This window comes from Ambystoma mexicanum, chromosome 7q, assembly GCF_040938575.1.
Source record: "Ambystoma mexicanum isolate Mex_15411 chromosome 7q, UKY_AmexF1_1, whole genome shotgun sequence".
Taxonomy (NCBI): domain Eukaryota; kingdom Metazoa; phylum Chordata; class Amphibia; order Caudata; family Ambystomatidae; genus Ambystoma; species Ambystoma mexicanum.
Window position 1 is genome coordinate 118,013,525 of NC_090941.1, and position 17,403 is coordinate 118,030,927.

The 17,403-nt window shown below is 42.7% G+C and overlaps 1 protein-coding gene and 2 long non-coding RNA genes across 3 annotated transcripts in view; 2 read left to right on the forward strand and 1 right to left on the reverse strand.

The window, feature by feature from the left end:
• WWC3 (WWC family member 3) overlaps window positions 1-17,403 on the forward strand; it is a gene marked incomplete at its 5' end in the record, with an annotated part of 1,141,234 nt that overhangs the window by 401,092 nt on the left and 722,739 nt on the right. Inside the window, one exon of the mRNA XM_069639076.1 lies at window positions 1,905-1,981. Coding sequence (XP_069495177.1) covers window positions 1,905-1,981 — 77 coding nt within the window. The remainder of the gene's footprint in view (window positions 1-1,904; window positions 1,982-17,403) is intronic.
• LOC138527797 (uncharacterized) lies at window positions 13,648-14,192 on the reverse strand. The gene is made up of 2 exons (XR_011284044.1): window positions 14,045-14,192; window positions 13,648-13,957 (listed from the first exon to the last, which is right to left on the reverse strand). It is a non-coding gene; the product is annotated as an uncharacterized lncRNA (long non-coding RNA).
• Window positions 14,286-15,405, forward strand: LOC138528601 (uncharacterized). The gene is made up of 3 exons (XR_011284183.1): window positions 14,286-14,831; window positions 14,934-15,008; window positions 15,096-15,405. It is a non-coding gene; the product is annotated as an uncharacterized lncRNA (long non-coding RNA).

Consider the following 17,403-nt stretch of genomic DNA (forward strand, 5'->3'; position numbering starts at 1 on the left):
ACTCCCCAGATGGCCTCCTCACCTCCCCTGCCCTCCCCACTGGCCCCCACAGCACACACTGTTTCTGTGACATTTTGCTTTGAGATGTCATCTATTCAAGGTTATAGCCGAGGTTACAGAAAAGCTTTGTGTTGCAAACTCAGACCCTAGACCCCCCTCCAACTCCCACATTTCACTTTATGACCTCTATCCCCCCCACCTCTAGACTGATCACATTTGCAAATATTTTCACCTGCTAATGGCCTTTTCCCTGCTTGTCCTTTTTGCATATCCTCGGCTGCAGCCGCGACGATCTCCTGCATTGAGAGAAAAAAAATATGGCAGTTTCATTTCATTTCTAAAACCCCCCAGTTTTGGTTATTTACCCGAGATATAGCTATCTTTTTTTGAGAAGGCAGCACCCGCTTCTACGTCAAATATTTAAAAAACTGATGCACGGAATAACCACAAAAAGGCCTCTTTTAAATGCTTCATGTCCAAGTTGTTTCGGACCTGGTCTAAAACCGTCCAACAGTTTGGGCTGTGCGGTCCGGCAAAAACAGACCTTGTTTGTATATGGGAAAATGAATGGGAAGTAGGCCGCAACTTTAGAAAAATCTAGTTTTGTCATCTTAATAACTTTTTAGTTTTTAATGAATCTTTATGAAAATGTATGATCTAGGTGGGGAGGGTGGAGGAGGGGGCATCCAACTTCAAAATTTCGTCCTAATCCGTCACACAAATCATAAGTTGTTAACCTAGAATTTTTCGATGTTCCTACAGGATAATAACTCACCTTAACTTTATTTAGGGTGGCAATCGCTGCCCTGTAATGTATATAGTGTGTATATGATACTAGTTATGTAGTTGTCTGCAGCCTTGAGAAATGTATTTCTTGGGTTGATGAAGCTATGTATAAAGTAGCACTGCCCAATTTTCTGGAGCAAAAGGCTTGCATGTGGGCTAATTTGCAACCCACAATGCCTTTCTGATGTGGCACTGAACTCCACTCCCAGCTTTACAACTGTGGCATGCCTCGCTTTGTTTGCTCGGGTCTATTAAATCTGCCTTGCTGCCTGGTAGAGCCAGCTGCCATGGTTAGAAGTGCTTAAATGTAAACATATTATGGTATAATGAAGGACATGTCTCCCGCCGATCATGTTGGTTTTCTTGGCAAATGCTTAGGGCTTTTGGGATGCAAATCGTGTAGAGCCTCTCTTTTGGAATCGGATCACATTTCTGGGAGGGTGGTTGCATAAAGTGTTGAGCGGGTACTCGAAGAAACACTTGCATTCAGTGTAGATGCAGAAGATCTTGTGGGGAAATAATTTTGCTGATTACCTGTGCCAAAAGAGCTGGATTGGCACTGGAATTCAGTGTAGCCGACCCAGAGAACAATGCCACTTGGATCAGAACTCTATCCTCTGACTGTCTAGCCAATTGGATACCTCAACGGCTTAGTGCTTTATTGAATGCCTTTCAAAGTAACTTGCAGGTCCTATGTTTGAATCCCATTAAATGTGTAATAATTATGCCTTTGTTTTTAGATTTCCGAAACTCAACTACTATCGTACAGCGCACAACCAGTTTTTGGGGAGGTGTGCACGGCAATACAGCGATAGAATGTGTACTACATGTTACCCATAGAAATGCTTCCAGTGCACCCTGCGCCGTCTCCTGAGTTTACCCCCTTGACTTTGCTTTCCTTTTGCTACAGTGGTCCGATCTTTCCTACCTGTTCTGACCATTTACACGCAAAAAACCCCAGTTGTCTTTTATTACTATTGGAAATGTTTTTCCTAATTTTCTTGATGCAGTCGCTGCATGTAAGATTTAGTTTTAATTCTAAAAGCCAGTCGTTTGCCAATAATAAAAAAAAAATCCAGTGGTTGGAAATTTACCTGGAACCTTTTGTTTTCTTATAGCTTTTTCCGGATTTTCAACAAACACCAAGTATGATCCATATCAAATAAAGGCCGAAATCGCAAGCCGTCGAGACCGAGTGAGTACAGTTTCGCCCACATGTGCTGTCAATTTATGTTTGATGTTTTGGTGCCACTGAAAATGTTCTTTCAAACGTTACATCACCAGCTAGTGATCCCTCGGTTTGGATTTCAGTGTATGCTTGTTAAAACGCTTGTGTAATAGATGCGGTTTCCCTCTGAGTTTACAGACTGTGCCAAATGTCTTTCCTTCCGCAATGCTGCTGTTTGAGAGCGTGTGTTGGCGATTGTTCTTTTTCCTCTGCTAGGTGCCCCAGCTGAACAAAGGACTTGCACAGCGGCTTTACTTCTGGCACGCTTCTTATTGAGCACTGCTTGAAAAGATTCCGCCTGATGTCATGGGACATTATCCAGAGCACTTCCCTTTCTTGCATTCCCACCTAATCCCATCGTTTCCATGTCTACACTAATGCCAGAAAGGGCAATGCTGCATGCAAGTTGTCAGTTTTTAATCCACTTCTCCTCCATATGGCAGAAGCATAAGCAAAAAGATCCGTTTTGACTTTGCTGAAGAGCCTCTTTTACCATGCAGACTGCCTCAATTGCCCCGGCCTAAAAGATCAGGGACGGTACTGACTGATCGGAGAAGAAGCAGTGCCTTTTTAAAAAATGTTTACGTTTTTATTTACAGCGCAGACCTAGCTCGAGAGCAGCGGAGTGCTGTGTGGGTAGCCAACATTTGGGCTGCCTTCTTTTAACAGTAGCGCAGTACTGGTCTGCATCGGTATGTGCGTCCATTGGAATTAGTCCTTGGTCAGGTGTTGTTGAAAGTACTATGTGTTGAAAGATTTGCAGAATTGTGGAAGCATTCCGAGCCGACACTGTTCCAGAGGGTGGGTGCATAACATGAGAAAGATTGGTTGCGGCTCCCCTCTTTGCAGACGAGTTGTGACTCAAGCCGGGTGATAGATTTGCTGCGCGAGGTGCGTGTGCCACCAGATGTATGGAGCTTAGCTGCCAGGTACTGCTGTGCTACTCGTGACTGCTTTGTAGATGATACAGGCAGTCTTGAACAGTATCCTAGCTTGTAGTGGAAGCTAACATAGTTCGTGTAAGATGGGGTAATTTAGTCAAATTTCTGTGCTCCTGTAAAGAGATGTGCTGCAACGTGGTGGTCTGCTTTTAGGGGAGCCAAATGAGCAGCTGGGAACCCCGTCAGGAGAGAATTACTCCCATTGATGTGGGAGACCACAAGGGCCTGCACTACGGTCCGGAAGTCCTGTGGAGGGAAGAAGGGTTTGATTTTTCGAAGGTTAGGAGTTCTTAGAGAGGCTATTTGTGCCTTCTTGGCTATGTGTTTCTGGAAGGACAGGCTGTCAATGGGGAAGCCAAAGGATTTTGCAGAATCTGGGAGTTGTGTATCAAATACTTCTAGGTGCATATCATTGTGCCACTGTTGGACGAGTTCTTTTTTAGAGGGCGGACTTCTGCGGACAAATTCAGTCTTGGATGAGTTTAGTTTGAGGTAGGCAGTCGACATCCAGAACTGGATGATGGCTAGGTAATTGCAGAGACAAATTATGTCCTGTGTACTATTTACTCTCATGTACAACTGAGTATAGTCCGCATATTGGTGGATGGCTATATTGGGATCTTTGACGAGAGTGCCTAAAAGCTTCATGTAAAGGTTAAAAAGGATTGGTGAGAGGATAGAGCCTTGGGGGACACTGCAGGAGACCTGGAGTTGGTTAAAATGCAACAAGTTCATTTGAACAGCCTGGTGTTTGCCTGAGAGGTAGGAGGTAAACCATTTGAGGACAGTGGCAGAGAATCCTATCCTGTTGGCAAGGTGAGACAGATGGATGCAGTGGTCAACTGTGTTGAATGCAGCCGAGAGGACGAGCCACACTTATCTAAGATTTGGAGGACATCATTCACCACCTGGATGGTGGCTGTTTCAATGCTACACTTGGGGGAGAATCCCGACTGATACTAATTCAGGAGTGGGAATTGTTCGTTTTTGGCGAGTAGCTGTGTAGCAACTATTTTTTCCAAGATTTTGCCAATAAATTGGAGGTTCGAAATGGGCACATGGTGGTCTACGTTGTCTGGATCTAGGGTAGATTTTATTTTCGTGTGAGACCAGTTTTGAGAGTACCTGGGAAGGATTCTTCTGCGATGGAGGAATTGATGATATCGAGGAGCACATTGAGCACTGTGCCCGTCAATTCTTTAATGATGGAGGCTGGAATTATATAGTCCAAGTAAGAAGTAGGTTTGAGGGAAGCCATCATTTTTAGGAGATCCAGGGGAAATAGATGAGTGAATTCGGTCCAGAGGAGCAGTGCACATGCCAGCGTGCAGGGGATGCTAATGCTGTGAGAGGTTGATTCGATGGCTTTTGGATTGTCGATTTGTACAATAAAAAAATGTATTGATGCCACCGCATTTTTCATTTTTCATGAGTTGCTGTTACTTCAGGGTAGGGTAAGGTTTTGGTACAATTCTTAACTACTTCAAAGAGGGCTTTGCCCCTGTTGGGGGCTGCCGCAATGGTGTGGAGTAGTAAGCCGCCTTGGCCTCAGCAATCAGAATCCTACGAGTTGTTCTGGGAGACTAGAGGTTAGTGTGGTCTCCCGAGTTATGGTTTTTGCACCACTGTTGCCTTGGAAGAGTAGTGTAGTATCCCTGCACTTACCTTGCCCCTTCTGCCTCTCCAATATGATTTTCAGTGTGCGCTGTCTGTAGCATGGCTTGACCTACGTAACAATAGCTTTGGCACCCTCTAGTGTTAACGGGACACATGTGAACTAAAACTATTTGTGCTAAAGCAACCTCTTAAGCCCAAAATTGCAGGAGTTAAAAATAATTTCGTTAATTAAGTGCCGTCTATAAGTCGCAACTAATTCAAACTGTGGGACTGGCCACCACAGGGATACCCAGAAGATGTTAAGTGGGAGGGTGAGGCTCTTTGGAAAGGGAGGCGGGTGACTGACGTCTGACTGATTTCTAATACAAAATAATAAAATGTTTGCCTCCTGGCTCCTGCTAAAGCACACCTGTCCACTAAAACTCAAAATAGACAAGGGCCTTAATTACCTTGCCATATCAAACATGTTTAATATTTGCCACATTACGCCAAATCGGTGGTTGCTTTTCCCGAATGAAGTTTACTAACCATGTGTACAAAATTGACATGTGGCTCTGGTTACATGAAGGTATTGTGGTGCTACCATTCGGAGAGAACACAATCCCCTAGGCATTTTGAGGCCTTGATTGATTATAGGCACATTTGGGTGAGGGGGAGGCTTGGTGGGTGTATTGGAGTGGGCACGAGGAAGTAGAGGGAACATGAATGAAAGTGGTCTTAACAGCAGTAGTCTGAGTTTGTAGCTTCCAATTTGTGTTGTATTTTGGTGATATTGCTTTCATTATTTTGTCATCTCAATTTACTGCCCTCTCAACTACTGGTTTTCACTTACCATACACAGCTAAGTTTGTGTGTACTGTTTTGACATATCTTGACCATGTTTCTGTTGAAACGTGCTCATAATATAAATACAAATAATACAAGCATTGTCAGAGTCAACAGGTATACCTTTTCTATAGGCAGATATCTTCCCTCTAACTTTCACATATTACTGTTCTCCACAAATCAATCTAATGGATTAAAACATGTTGCTGTTTGTGTTTACCTTTGCAAAACTATTATGACTAGTCTTTACCTGTACTTTAGAATATAAATAAACACATAATCCCCTCCCACCACTTACAAAGCAACTAAATCACAGGTACACCTGTACACTTTACCAGTCCTTATATTATTTACAAGGTCATTAAATCAGGGTTGTGGGCAGCAGAGGGACAAGTATGGTAACGTGTATTCTGAAATGAGTTTTCAGAAAACGTAGCTTTAGCACAGCCAGTCCAATCAACCTGATTGTAATCAAAGGTGGGTTCATTACCATTAAACAGTTCTGAGACTTTATTTGTGGCCTATGTGGAGAAATGCTTTAACACTGACAAACCAAGTCGCTGAAAGGCAAACTTGGTTAAGAAGTGTATATTACAACAGGAGCAGTCGAATAGCCATGGTTGACCGAATACCTTTCAGAAAGGTCCTTTATAGACAGTAATGGTAATTGTAAATCGCATCACTGTTATGTGGTGGGTAAGAAAATATGCTGCTGGTGATGCACCAGTCATATGTTTATCCCTCCACAAATGCGAGGAAACTGCTGAGCCAACTAGACGTGCAATTTCTTTCTAGGTGGCTAGCACTTCTCTGAGACAAAACTAAAGTGTTCGGCTACAGGTAAGGTAGTGGAGGCGCATGGGGCATTGTCCTGGTACACTTGCCAGTTTGATAAGCTAGCTCTTGTTGGCCCATTCTATATGTTCATGAACACACATGTGTTCTTGACTAGAAGACAACCATTACTTCTCTTTCCACTTGTGGATGATCAACTGAAGCATTTTGGAATAGGCAATCAAAGATCCCATGATCATGTATTGGGTCCCACTTGGCTACATTCGTCCCACACATTCCCCCGATAGGCAAGCTTTCCCAAAGAGTGGCATGTCGGGGAAATGGTGCACACACTAATTGCACATGCAGGACGTGATGATGGCTAGATGACGGTGGGGTCCAAGGATTTGAGGAGGGGTGTCGGGAGATAACATGGTCAAAGGGGTGTCTCCTGCAATAGAGGATGGTATCGGGATGGCGATTGAAGATGGTCATTCCCCAAACGCAGATCCCAAACTCAGAATAAATGGACACACCCCAGTAGGGAATGAGACCAGGAGATAGATTGCAAGTTGTACAAAGTTTATATTCGGTAAAAGATGCAAGTAAAGGACTCTGCTGCTCTGAGAGCGCTCTGCCAACAATACAGAAACGGTACATTTTATGTACAACTTTCGTCATCCGTGACAAACGGTATAGGTGACGAGTATTGCATAGTCATTGGTTGATTACAAAGTTGCAGTATGGGCCATACTGGGATGGTGCATCTTGATTAGTTGGTGCAAAGCTGTTGCTTCTCGCAGCACGTGGGTCAGCTGGGCTCATCTGGAAGGGGTTAAGGTCAGAGGCGTCGGGCACAGATCATCTAATCTCTTTATTCTGACTGCATAGAGAAAGGCTAGAAACAATTAATCACATTAAACTGTGACATTTAGTGCAGGTGCTATAAAGTTCTGCTAACAGCCATATATCCAGTTTATACTTTTCCCCTCGAGAAACCGTAAACAATAGTGCCTTAATCCCAGAGCCCACCACGAAAGGGTTTGATCTACCTCGTGCCTCATGATGCAGATTGATAGGTGGTGTTCCTTCATTGAATATAAAGTATAGGGGGGGACTTAGGGCTGTGGTGGGTGCATGCTCTGGTCACTTCAGGGGGTTAGATGTGCATCAGCATCAAAGGGACAGAGGGGCCAAGATTCACCCCGGTCACACACAGGGCAATGAGCTCGAAGGAAGAGAAAGATACAGGCGAGTTGCAACAATACATGGCTGTCCTTCCGTGGGAAAGGAGTTTGTACGGTGCAGACAGGGGAGGAGGTGGTGGGGGTTTCAGGGCTGGCTGTGCGCAGCGCTGAACGATGCGAGAGATGGCTTTTGTAAATCATTGTGCGGTCTAGTAAAATGATTGAGTCTGGGGTGACACAAAATGATGCAGGAATGGTATTTTCCAGCGGCACCAAAGCTGATCCATTGAAAATGGTCTTTAGCCTAACTGACCTGCGGACAACTTAACAGATTTGTGGATTACATAGTTTCCCTGACGGCACCGAAATCACTCCATCTTAGTGGACAGTTCAAACGTTTATATTTGGTCATTGTGGGGCCTAAAGCTGCCCTCTCTCTAGTCTTGTATTAACCCTCCTCCCTAACCCAGGTGTCTAACTCCTGGTTAGTGCTATTGAATTGTGACCACTACTGTCTAATCACTGCCTTCTACTACTGGTGGTTGCCTACGTGCCATCTAGCTAAACTCCTTCAAGGACTTCCTAACTGACCCTGCTCTATCCAAGCATTAGTGGTCTACTGGGTAATTTGCATGGTGAATTGGACTTACTCGGTTGGATACAGGCTGTTTCTCTCACCCCCATGCTCGCCTCTTCCCTCCTACTCTTACTGTCTCACCCTCCACTTACTCCTTCTGTCAATCTATTCTTCCAATCCGGGTCACAAATTTGCACTTGCCACTGGCTAGTGATATTTGACTCTTGGTGAGTAAGAAATGGTGTGCTATATGTGTAGAATTGTAGTGGCAAGTGACGTATTTTATAGCTGGCTTGCAACTTAAATTGTTTCCCCCTGCTCCTCCTAGTTCTCACCTCCACCTTTTGCTGTTGCTTCTCTCCTACTCTACTTAACTCCTCCTCTTCTCTCTCTCCAAAGTAATTGAGGGGTATAACGGCATTCTATTTTTTGGAGAGAGTTAGCATAGTAGTGTGTTTCAGTGTCTGTGGATTTGAGGGGGACCCTGTTCCTGGTGCGCTTCCAGTGCCTGTGGAGGGGTTTATATCTGTTGGTGAAGCTGGAATACCATATTTTATCAATTTTCTTCCTGTTTGATTTATTGGAGGATGGTGACAAGTATCTCCCAATAGAGTCCAACCCTGGCCCATTGTACCTATCCTCGCATAAAGGTATACTTCTCCCCATAATGCTTTAATCAGGCCTAGGGGACTTCTGGTTAAGCAGACTCAGTGCTTTTCTCTGAGGAACCACAAGCTGGGGTTTATCCTTATTTGAGTGTTCATTGTTTCATCAAGCTTGACTGTAGATATTGTCCATTTAGAGCCAGTGAGTAAAAAGTAAAGATGGTTAACTATACAGTCTCCTGGACATACAGACACCAGCAGAGCTCCTATTTCCCATCACAGGTCTCTTGGGTATGCATGATGCGAACAGAAGAGACCCCGCTTTGCCTCTCCATACTTGCGTAAGTATAGGCATTTATGTACATATTTTGATATCCTTCCGAAGTTGGGTGCCAATGGCTCCTTGTACATTTTTCTGACCGAGTAACTGAAGCATAGCATTCACTGCCTAACAGGCCATACTTGGCTTGCTGGCCAACAACCTTCCACATGCTTCTCATCTTGGTGAGAGTGCGGTCCCCACTAATCGGAAAATCTCTCTGCTGGGTTTTTTCAAGTAACCTCAAAATTAAATGTAGATAAATCAAGATGTCTATTCAAAATCACAATACTTTGCATTGATGCCACGCCATATGTTGGCGAACAATTTTGAGGTGGCCACGTTAACTTTTCTTCGAAATTCTTTGAATTGAAATGTCAATATTCTTTAACTTGCAAACTAAAAGGATATTAAAAGTGAATAGTATGAATGCGATGCACATGGATGCGCCCATTCAAATTGACAATGTACAGATCAAAAAATATAAAAACAGGTAAAGAGAAACAGCAAATTTCATACATGCTCCATGACAAATCGAAATGATAATGTACACATTATACAATTAAATTTCGGTGCTGATAGCTTGTGAAGCTTGACTCAATATTTTTAGAATGGCAACTCGACAGGTACAGAACTCGACAGGTACAGCTCACAGTACTTGTCCTTGCACTAATTAAACCATACCTATTCCCTAAGCCAGGCAAACCAGGTAGGGCACATGCAATGCCTCGGTAGTGTTTGTGCGACTAAGGCAACAAAACAGCAAACTGATTGAGGTATGGTAGTAGTCAGTGCTCCAGATAAGATTTAGAGGTGGGAGTATTTTACTCCCTATTTTTAAACTTTCAGAGTAAATGTGATTTTAAGAGAGTAAAAATGACTTTTCTCTTTTGCAAGAGAGTAAAATGTATGTGACATCCAGCCGATATGTGCAAAAACTGTATGGAAATCATTACTATGCGGCAGCTTTCCGCATTGTAGCAGAAAACAACTTTCATTATTTCTCCAAGGTCTGGCCAATTGATCTCTCCTGAATATATTTAAATGTTGAAATCACAAAAACCTAACCAAATACATAGTAAAGCAAACATGAATTGCATTGTGTGTATTGAAGTTCGATAGCAGAATTTGATGTTTAATGAAAGTCCTAATTTCCTGAAGCTATTACTACCAAATGGTATGCCAATGTTATCATACAAGAGTTCAGAAAGGCAAGGACTCCATGCTGAATTCTATATCTAATCTAACGGTCAAATGATCATTTATATAGCACTTTTGTTAAAGCGCTGTACATACAACATATGTATCACAATTATCACCAAACCAAAGTCAGTACTCCTTTATCGACCTCGAAAGGGTGAAAGGCTGAGTTGGACTTCCCGGGATTCGAACCTGCAACCTAAAGATCACGCACAGATTGCAACGACGAGTGCTCAACCGGCTGAGCTATTTTATTGGCTAACATCCTTCAGAGGTCAGTTAACTGAGGTATAATAATCACAGTACCTAAATGTTGGATGGACGAACCATTTATGAAGCGCTACATAGTTAAATACCTATCTGGATTATCACAGGGACAGGTTTTGCTGAGTTTCTATTTGAATTATCAATCTAAATTTAATTTGGTTTTTAACAGTGCTTGCATTTCCTGGAGTCAGGTTTTGGATGTTTTAATTGTAGTCTTGAAGGTTTGAGAGGCTAGAACACCTGTGATTGGTGTAATGACAATCACTCACCCTTGAGCAAAGACTCTGCTGCCCCTGATCATTTAATGTACCCCATTGACTGCAAGGTTGAATGGATGTAAACTAGATTGTGCATAGTCATCATTTTACACACTTTTTTAGAATTGGAGTGAAAATTAAATTATAAGTGTAAAAACGATGTGCCTCCGCATCGGAACAAAATAAAATTGTGCAATAATGGTTTGCTTTAATTGGAAACAAAAGCATAATTTGTTACAAAATATTAATTCTCAATTGCAACTTAGTTTTCCATCTTATTAATTATACAATCCTAAAATTCTAGGAAAATATGCACAGTGCTTCTGAAGCTGAATGGAAAAAAAAAACATTCCTTTCATCACAGTGTGCAGTTTCTTTTTTTGAAAGGGTTCAGATAAATACATTCTGTTTCAGGAGGTGGCTTGCAATTACATCCATGTAGATAAAAATCAAAAGAAGCCTTCTGGTTTCTGTCAAGTAACCTGACCTTTGCACTGCCCTCTGCTCTAAACCTGTGTGTAAATGTACACAGGAAAATAATAAAGCTGTCGTATTTACAAGATTTTCATGCGTAAAAAGGCCTAGTACGCACCTTATTTGGAGGCCTGGTAGAAGTATAGGCCAGCAGAGACAGAAGGGGATCAATGGTGAAATTGAATTCAAATTGATGGCTAGCCTTCCTGCACTTGAGACCAAAAATCATGCATATGTAAGCCAAATTTAGAAAGTATGCCTTTCTTGTTTATATCTAGGGGCAAGCGCTACTAGCTGTACTGTTAAATGTTTTAAAATTCTAAGTGATGTGTAGTAAGTTTGATGTAAAAGGTGGCTTTTGAGAGGGAAAATGCACTTTGAGCACATCTTAAAGCAGACACTTTTCTTTTTTATAAGCCTTTATTTATGCTTGGCAGTGAGAGCACATCATGATGGCATGGATGCATCACCAGATCACGCTTTCCAACATAGATACTTTAACAACAAACCAGTGAGTATAAAACAGACCCAACCTTGTCAGGAAGCGAACAGCATTTGCTTACTCCCAGCCCTTTGTGATATAAACATAGCCTAAGTATCACTTTCATGGTAGGCCGCACACCTGGAACGTATGTCTAGGAACCTGTGAAATTCACCCCATTTATCTTTGAGCCTTGACGTTCTCGGTAGCATTCCTACATAAGTTCCCTCACAGTTTTTGGACCACGTCAGACAACCAATCCCTGCCCTGTGGGGGGGGGGAAGAGGGGGCACCATACACAGTTTAGCAATATACAATTATACAACCCACATTGAGGAAAGGTCTGTTCCATCTCAACGGCATGTCTGTCCACAGCCCATAGTGCACCCATGGGTGAGAATGGAACAGGCAGACCCACCACCGCAGATAATGTGTTCAGCACATATGTCCAGAGTTCATAAAGTTTACTGCAGCACCACAGCATGTGCAAATCATCTGCGTTTCCGAGTTTAAATCTGGGGCATCTGTTTGCAGATGGGTATAGCTTGTTGATTCTATCATGTGTATAGTACAGTCTGTTAAGAATTTTGAATTGCATCAGATTGAACCTAGAATTCAACAACCGTTTTGGTGAGTGAGCACATCCTATACCACTGTTCATCTGAAAGGACCACACCCATATCTTCAGCCCACTGAAGCCTGACCTTGGGGTTATTCCTATCTATCTGACCCATGATTTTATACAGTGCGACTACCAGCCTGCTCACTCCGCTTGAATTAGAAATATATTTATGGAGTTCATTTTCAGGGGGTTCAAGAGTGTAACCCTCCCACCATGCAGAGACCACAGCCCTCAACCTATGTGACTGTCCAATCTGTCACCTCTGTGTTCATGTTTCATAGTTTGTAGCATGAGGAATTTCCCTACCGGGAACAAGTCCCCCAAAGACCTCTATCACAGCTGCTCCAAGTCTGCACTGAGTGACCTATCCAAGGTGGGGGAGAGGCCGGCCTCTGTTTTCACGACAATGGCCAGCCACACTGTAACTTTAGTGAGCACCTAGTCACAGGGAAAGTCATCCTCATACGCTGTCTAGTCTGCTGCCAACTGCTCTAGTCTAACATGTGGTGGGATGGGGTCCCCCGTTATCAAAACTAGGTGAATTGCGCCTGGGCTGAAAACCAGCACTTCTTGAGGTGTGATGCTGCAAATTCTCCGATATTGTAGGGAAGCGTCATTTTCATCTGTTTTTTCCAGATTGCACCCGCATTCCACAAAAATTGGGAGAGGGACCCATGGAGCCTGGCGAAGGCTTTGCCCGGTCAAAGGGGGACATTGGTAAAGGTATATAGTAATTTAGGAAGGATTATAATTATACGCAGGGCCAATCTACCCGCCAACGAGATGGGCACAAGCTTCCACCTACTAATTCCCCCCCAGCCCTCACATAAACTGTTCCAGGGTGGTATAGTCCTGTAGTAGTGAGCTCTTCTCCCTAGACACTGACCCCCAGGAATTTGATGCAATCATGTGTCCATCGCAGAGGGAAGTCTCCATTCGGTTTCACCGTTCTGGCAGTTGATGGCAATATTTCAGATTTGGTTAAGTTCACGAGACAGCCTGGGTAATCTCCAACATGTGTGATATCCTGCATTATCGGATCTAGATTCACTTGTGGATCTGACGTATAGCAGTACATCATCCGCAGAAAGGGAAATCATTTCTGCGGGTGCCAACAACTGCAGCCCCCGCTTCCTCAGACGTTCCCTAATCAAGTCTCCATATGTTCGATCGTGAGTGCAAATAATATTGGCGACAGGGGGCAGCCCTGCCGGGTGCCTCTGCTGAGGGAGAGCAGCTCGGAGACTAGCAAATTCACCAGGACCATTGCCATCAGGTGGGCGTATAGGAGCTTGATGTGACTAATCATGGTGGAGCCAAATCCCATCTTCGTAAATCCAACAGATTGTCCACAAGATTGTGGAACTCTCCCGTCCCCTGCACACCCTTTATACTGTAGAAACAGTCAATATTTCTATACAATGGTAATATTCAGTTTCTTTCAGAAAAAAGAAGAAATTAATGAGAGAAGCTAATTCATGACACTATTATAATAAAACAGAATGATGGGGACCATCGGTTTTAATTGAATTTTAAATTAATTGTTATAGATATGAATTTCAATTCATTCATCATCCAGTCTTTGTAAACATAATAACGTAAATGTGTTCATTTTGAGGTTACATTCAATATAATAATACAAGGGCATACAAGGTACTCATCACACTTTCTATACAATAGGCTTTTCACATGGTATATCCACAGAAAGTAATGATGAATATTTTCTCGACGCGTTTCGGGGTGTCCCCTTCTTCAGGAATTGATAGCCCTCTTCATTGCCGTTAATCTTTGTTTCGTCTATAATGTATGATACAATGATCAAATTTTAGATTCTCACTGATAACTGTCATTTAACTCTTGGGAGAAATTTTTAATAATAATCACCTGGATGTTCAATGTGGAATATCCTAACTGGATTTATTATCAATAGCAATAACAGCCCAATAATGGTTATTCAACCTGTAGATGTGATAAAAAGACAATAGGGAAAGCTCAATTAAAAACGGGATCTTAATTCATGAAGGAAAATCTAGTCATGTAATATCTAAGAAAAAATATTACCTTTCTCGTGTCTGTAAAAACACGTATATATACTATATTAGATACACGAAAACAATAGATTTCCCAGAAGTTACATGAGACACTCCTCACATTTATCTTTCGACTCTTTTCACCTTTATTTCATTTGACTCAAACTCCCTGCACCAGTATAGATATACACCTATATACTATTGGTTAATTACACATTGTTTTCTAAAATATGTCCGTATGACGTCTGTTTTCCCGTCACACGCTGACGTTCTAAACATAGTGACGTCGTCACGCTTCGACGTGATGACGTCATAATGTAAATAGTGGCCATCTTTAGCGAAAACCGTGTAGAACGGTTCGAGCTACAGCACCGGCCATCTTCTCAGGAAGGAGGTAAGAGAATCCTTTGTAAACAGCTCCCCAATTGCATATCATGAGCCTAGAGGCCTTCACAGAATACTCTCCACAGAATGATCCCACCCCATTGTTTTCGTGTATCTAATATAGTATATATACGTGTTTTTACAGACACGAGTGGAGGAATCGCCCATTACTGCACTACCTCCGTACCTGAGGACTCTCTACATACCACAGCGACCCATTCCATGGATGTAGTAGCTTTTTACAGAAATACCGAAAGGTAATATTTTTTCTTAGATATTACATGACTAGATTTTCCTTCATGAATTAAGATCCCGTTTTTAATTGAGCTTTCCCTATTGTCTTTTTATCACATCTACAGGTTGAATAACCATTATTGGGCTGTTATTGCTATTGATAATAAATCCAGTTAGGATATTCCACATTGAACATCCAGGTGATTATTATTAAAAATTTCTCCCAAGAGTTAAATGACAGTTATCAGTGAGAATCTAAAATTTGATCATTGTATCATACATTATAGACGAAACAAAGATTAACGGCAATGAAGAGGGCTATCAATTCCTGAAGAAGGGGACACCCCGAAACGCGTCGAGAAAATATTCATCATTACTTTCTGTGGATATACCATGTGAAAAGCCTATTGTATAGAAAGTGTGATGAGTACCTTGTATGCCCTTGTATTATTATATTGAATGTAACCTCAAAATGAACACATTTACGTTATTATGTTTACAAAGACTGGATGATGAATGAATTGAAATTCATATCTATAACAATTAATTTAAAATTCAATTAAAACCGATGGTCCCCATCATTCTGTTTTATTATAATAGTGTCATGAATTAGCTTCTCTCATTAATTTCTTCTTTTTTCTGAAAGAAACTGAATATTACCATTGTATAGAAATATTGACTGTTTCTACAGTATAAAGGGTGTGCAGGGGACGGGAGAGTTCCACAATCTTGTGGACAATCTGTTGGATTTACATAGGTTAAAACAACCCAGTGTCAAGGTTGTTATTCTCCCCGGCACCCCGTAAATTTTCAACAAATCCTGTAAAAAAACCTTAAACCTAGGTGTGCGCTAGGCAAACAAATATTGGATTCCAAATCCCATCTTCCTCAATACTGTGAATAAATACTCCCATGACACCATATCAAATGCTTTCTGCGAATCCAGTGTTAAGGCAGCATCAGAATCCACAGGGGACACAAATACCATGATGTTGAACAAGCAGTGGATATTAAGCGCCGTTGACCGATCAGTAATGAACCATGCCTGGTCACTATGACTAGGTGAGGCATCAGGCGGAGAAACTGGTTCGCTATGATCTTTGCAAAGATCTTGGAGTCTACAATCATGAGTGACAACTGTCTATAAGACTTACACTCGTTGCTGGCTTTGTCTGGTTTGAAAGTAGTTATTTTGGCCTCACGGAGCGACTCCATGAGGACAGAGGTCTCCAGTGATTAAGTAGGAGGAGATGGGGGTGGAGGGGATATAACCATATTCCGTATATAACTCTGCCGTCAGTGTGTCTGGACCTGGCGCTTTACCTCTAGGGAGTGTTTTGATTAGTGGCATGTCTTCGACCGTGAACAGTGTATTAATTTGCTCTCTGGCGCTGGCGGACAATCTAGATCACGGGACGTCATCCAATAGGGAGTGCATAGCTTGCTCGCCTTTTGGTGGTCTGGCCCTGTACAGGTCTTCATAGAAACTTTGGAAGACAGAGGATTTCTGGGTCGGACCTTTTAAACACTATATCTTTCAAAGTCTCAGATTTGAAATTTCCATGCCCTGTAAATTATGGCCCTGCCCTACATCATCCGCAACACTATGGGAGAATGATCAGAGTGTGCGCGGGAAGATGTCTGTGGATAACACCTTCCCCACAAGGGGCTGTGAAATCACAAAGATGTCTATGCGCGATGCCATGTCGTGCGCTGAGGAATAGGTGTAATGACTCTTCTGCATCACGTATGGCCAACCTGTCCATCTGGTCCAGCGGGCAGTGCACCACTCTAGATGGGGGCCTAGGGGCCGTGACAGTCCTGTCCGTACACTGGTTTAAGATTGTATTTATGTCCTGGCCCCACAGTGTAGGCATTGTTGGGTATGCATCTATAATAGATGCTATATTTACATAGAAGTCGGGGGAATCTACTTTGGGCCCAAATATGTTAACTAGGAGCAAGGACTCCTTCAAGGACGCCATGTACTACTGCATATCGGCCATCTGGGTCAATGTGTGTACATTTCCCTGTGAATTTAAGGGACTTGTGAATAAGGGTCAAGACCCCCCCTGGGACTGAGTTGAGTAGGAAGTGTAGTACCTGTTCCCACACAGGGCTGATATTCCTATTAACCCTAGCTGTGGCATGCGTCTCTCGGAGGAACAATACATTGATCTTATGGCTGTTGACATATGAATCAATCTTCTTAGTTTTCGTATAATTACCCGTTCTGCGGACCTTACAACTTATCACATTAATTGCAGTCATTCCTGGGTGTGACCATATCCCTAGAGGGGAGTTATCGGGTGGCACGTATGTACCTGGTAAAGCGTTTTCTTGGCAACAATAAAAAGAAAACTGTATGAAGACAATTTTTGAAAACTTTTAACCCACACCATTCTGCCCACCTCTTTTCTCCCTACCTTGGGTGATTTAGTCCCCACAACCCCCACACACATTCCCGCAGCAAAAATAGTGCGCAATTGTGGCGGGGCTAACTGCTGCGGCTTGTGGCACTATCCTGCATCATCTTGAGACGTTGCTAGCTCAGTGGGTGCAATCTGAATCCACACAGTGCCTTTTACCATCAAC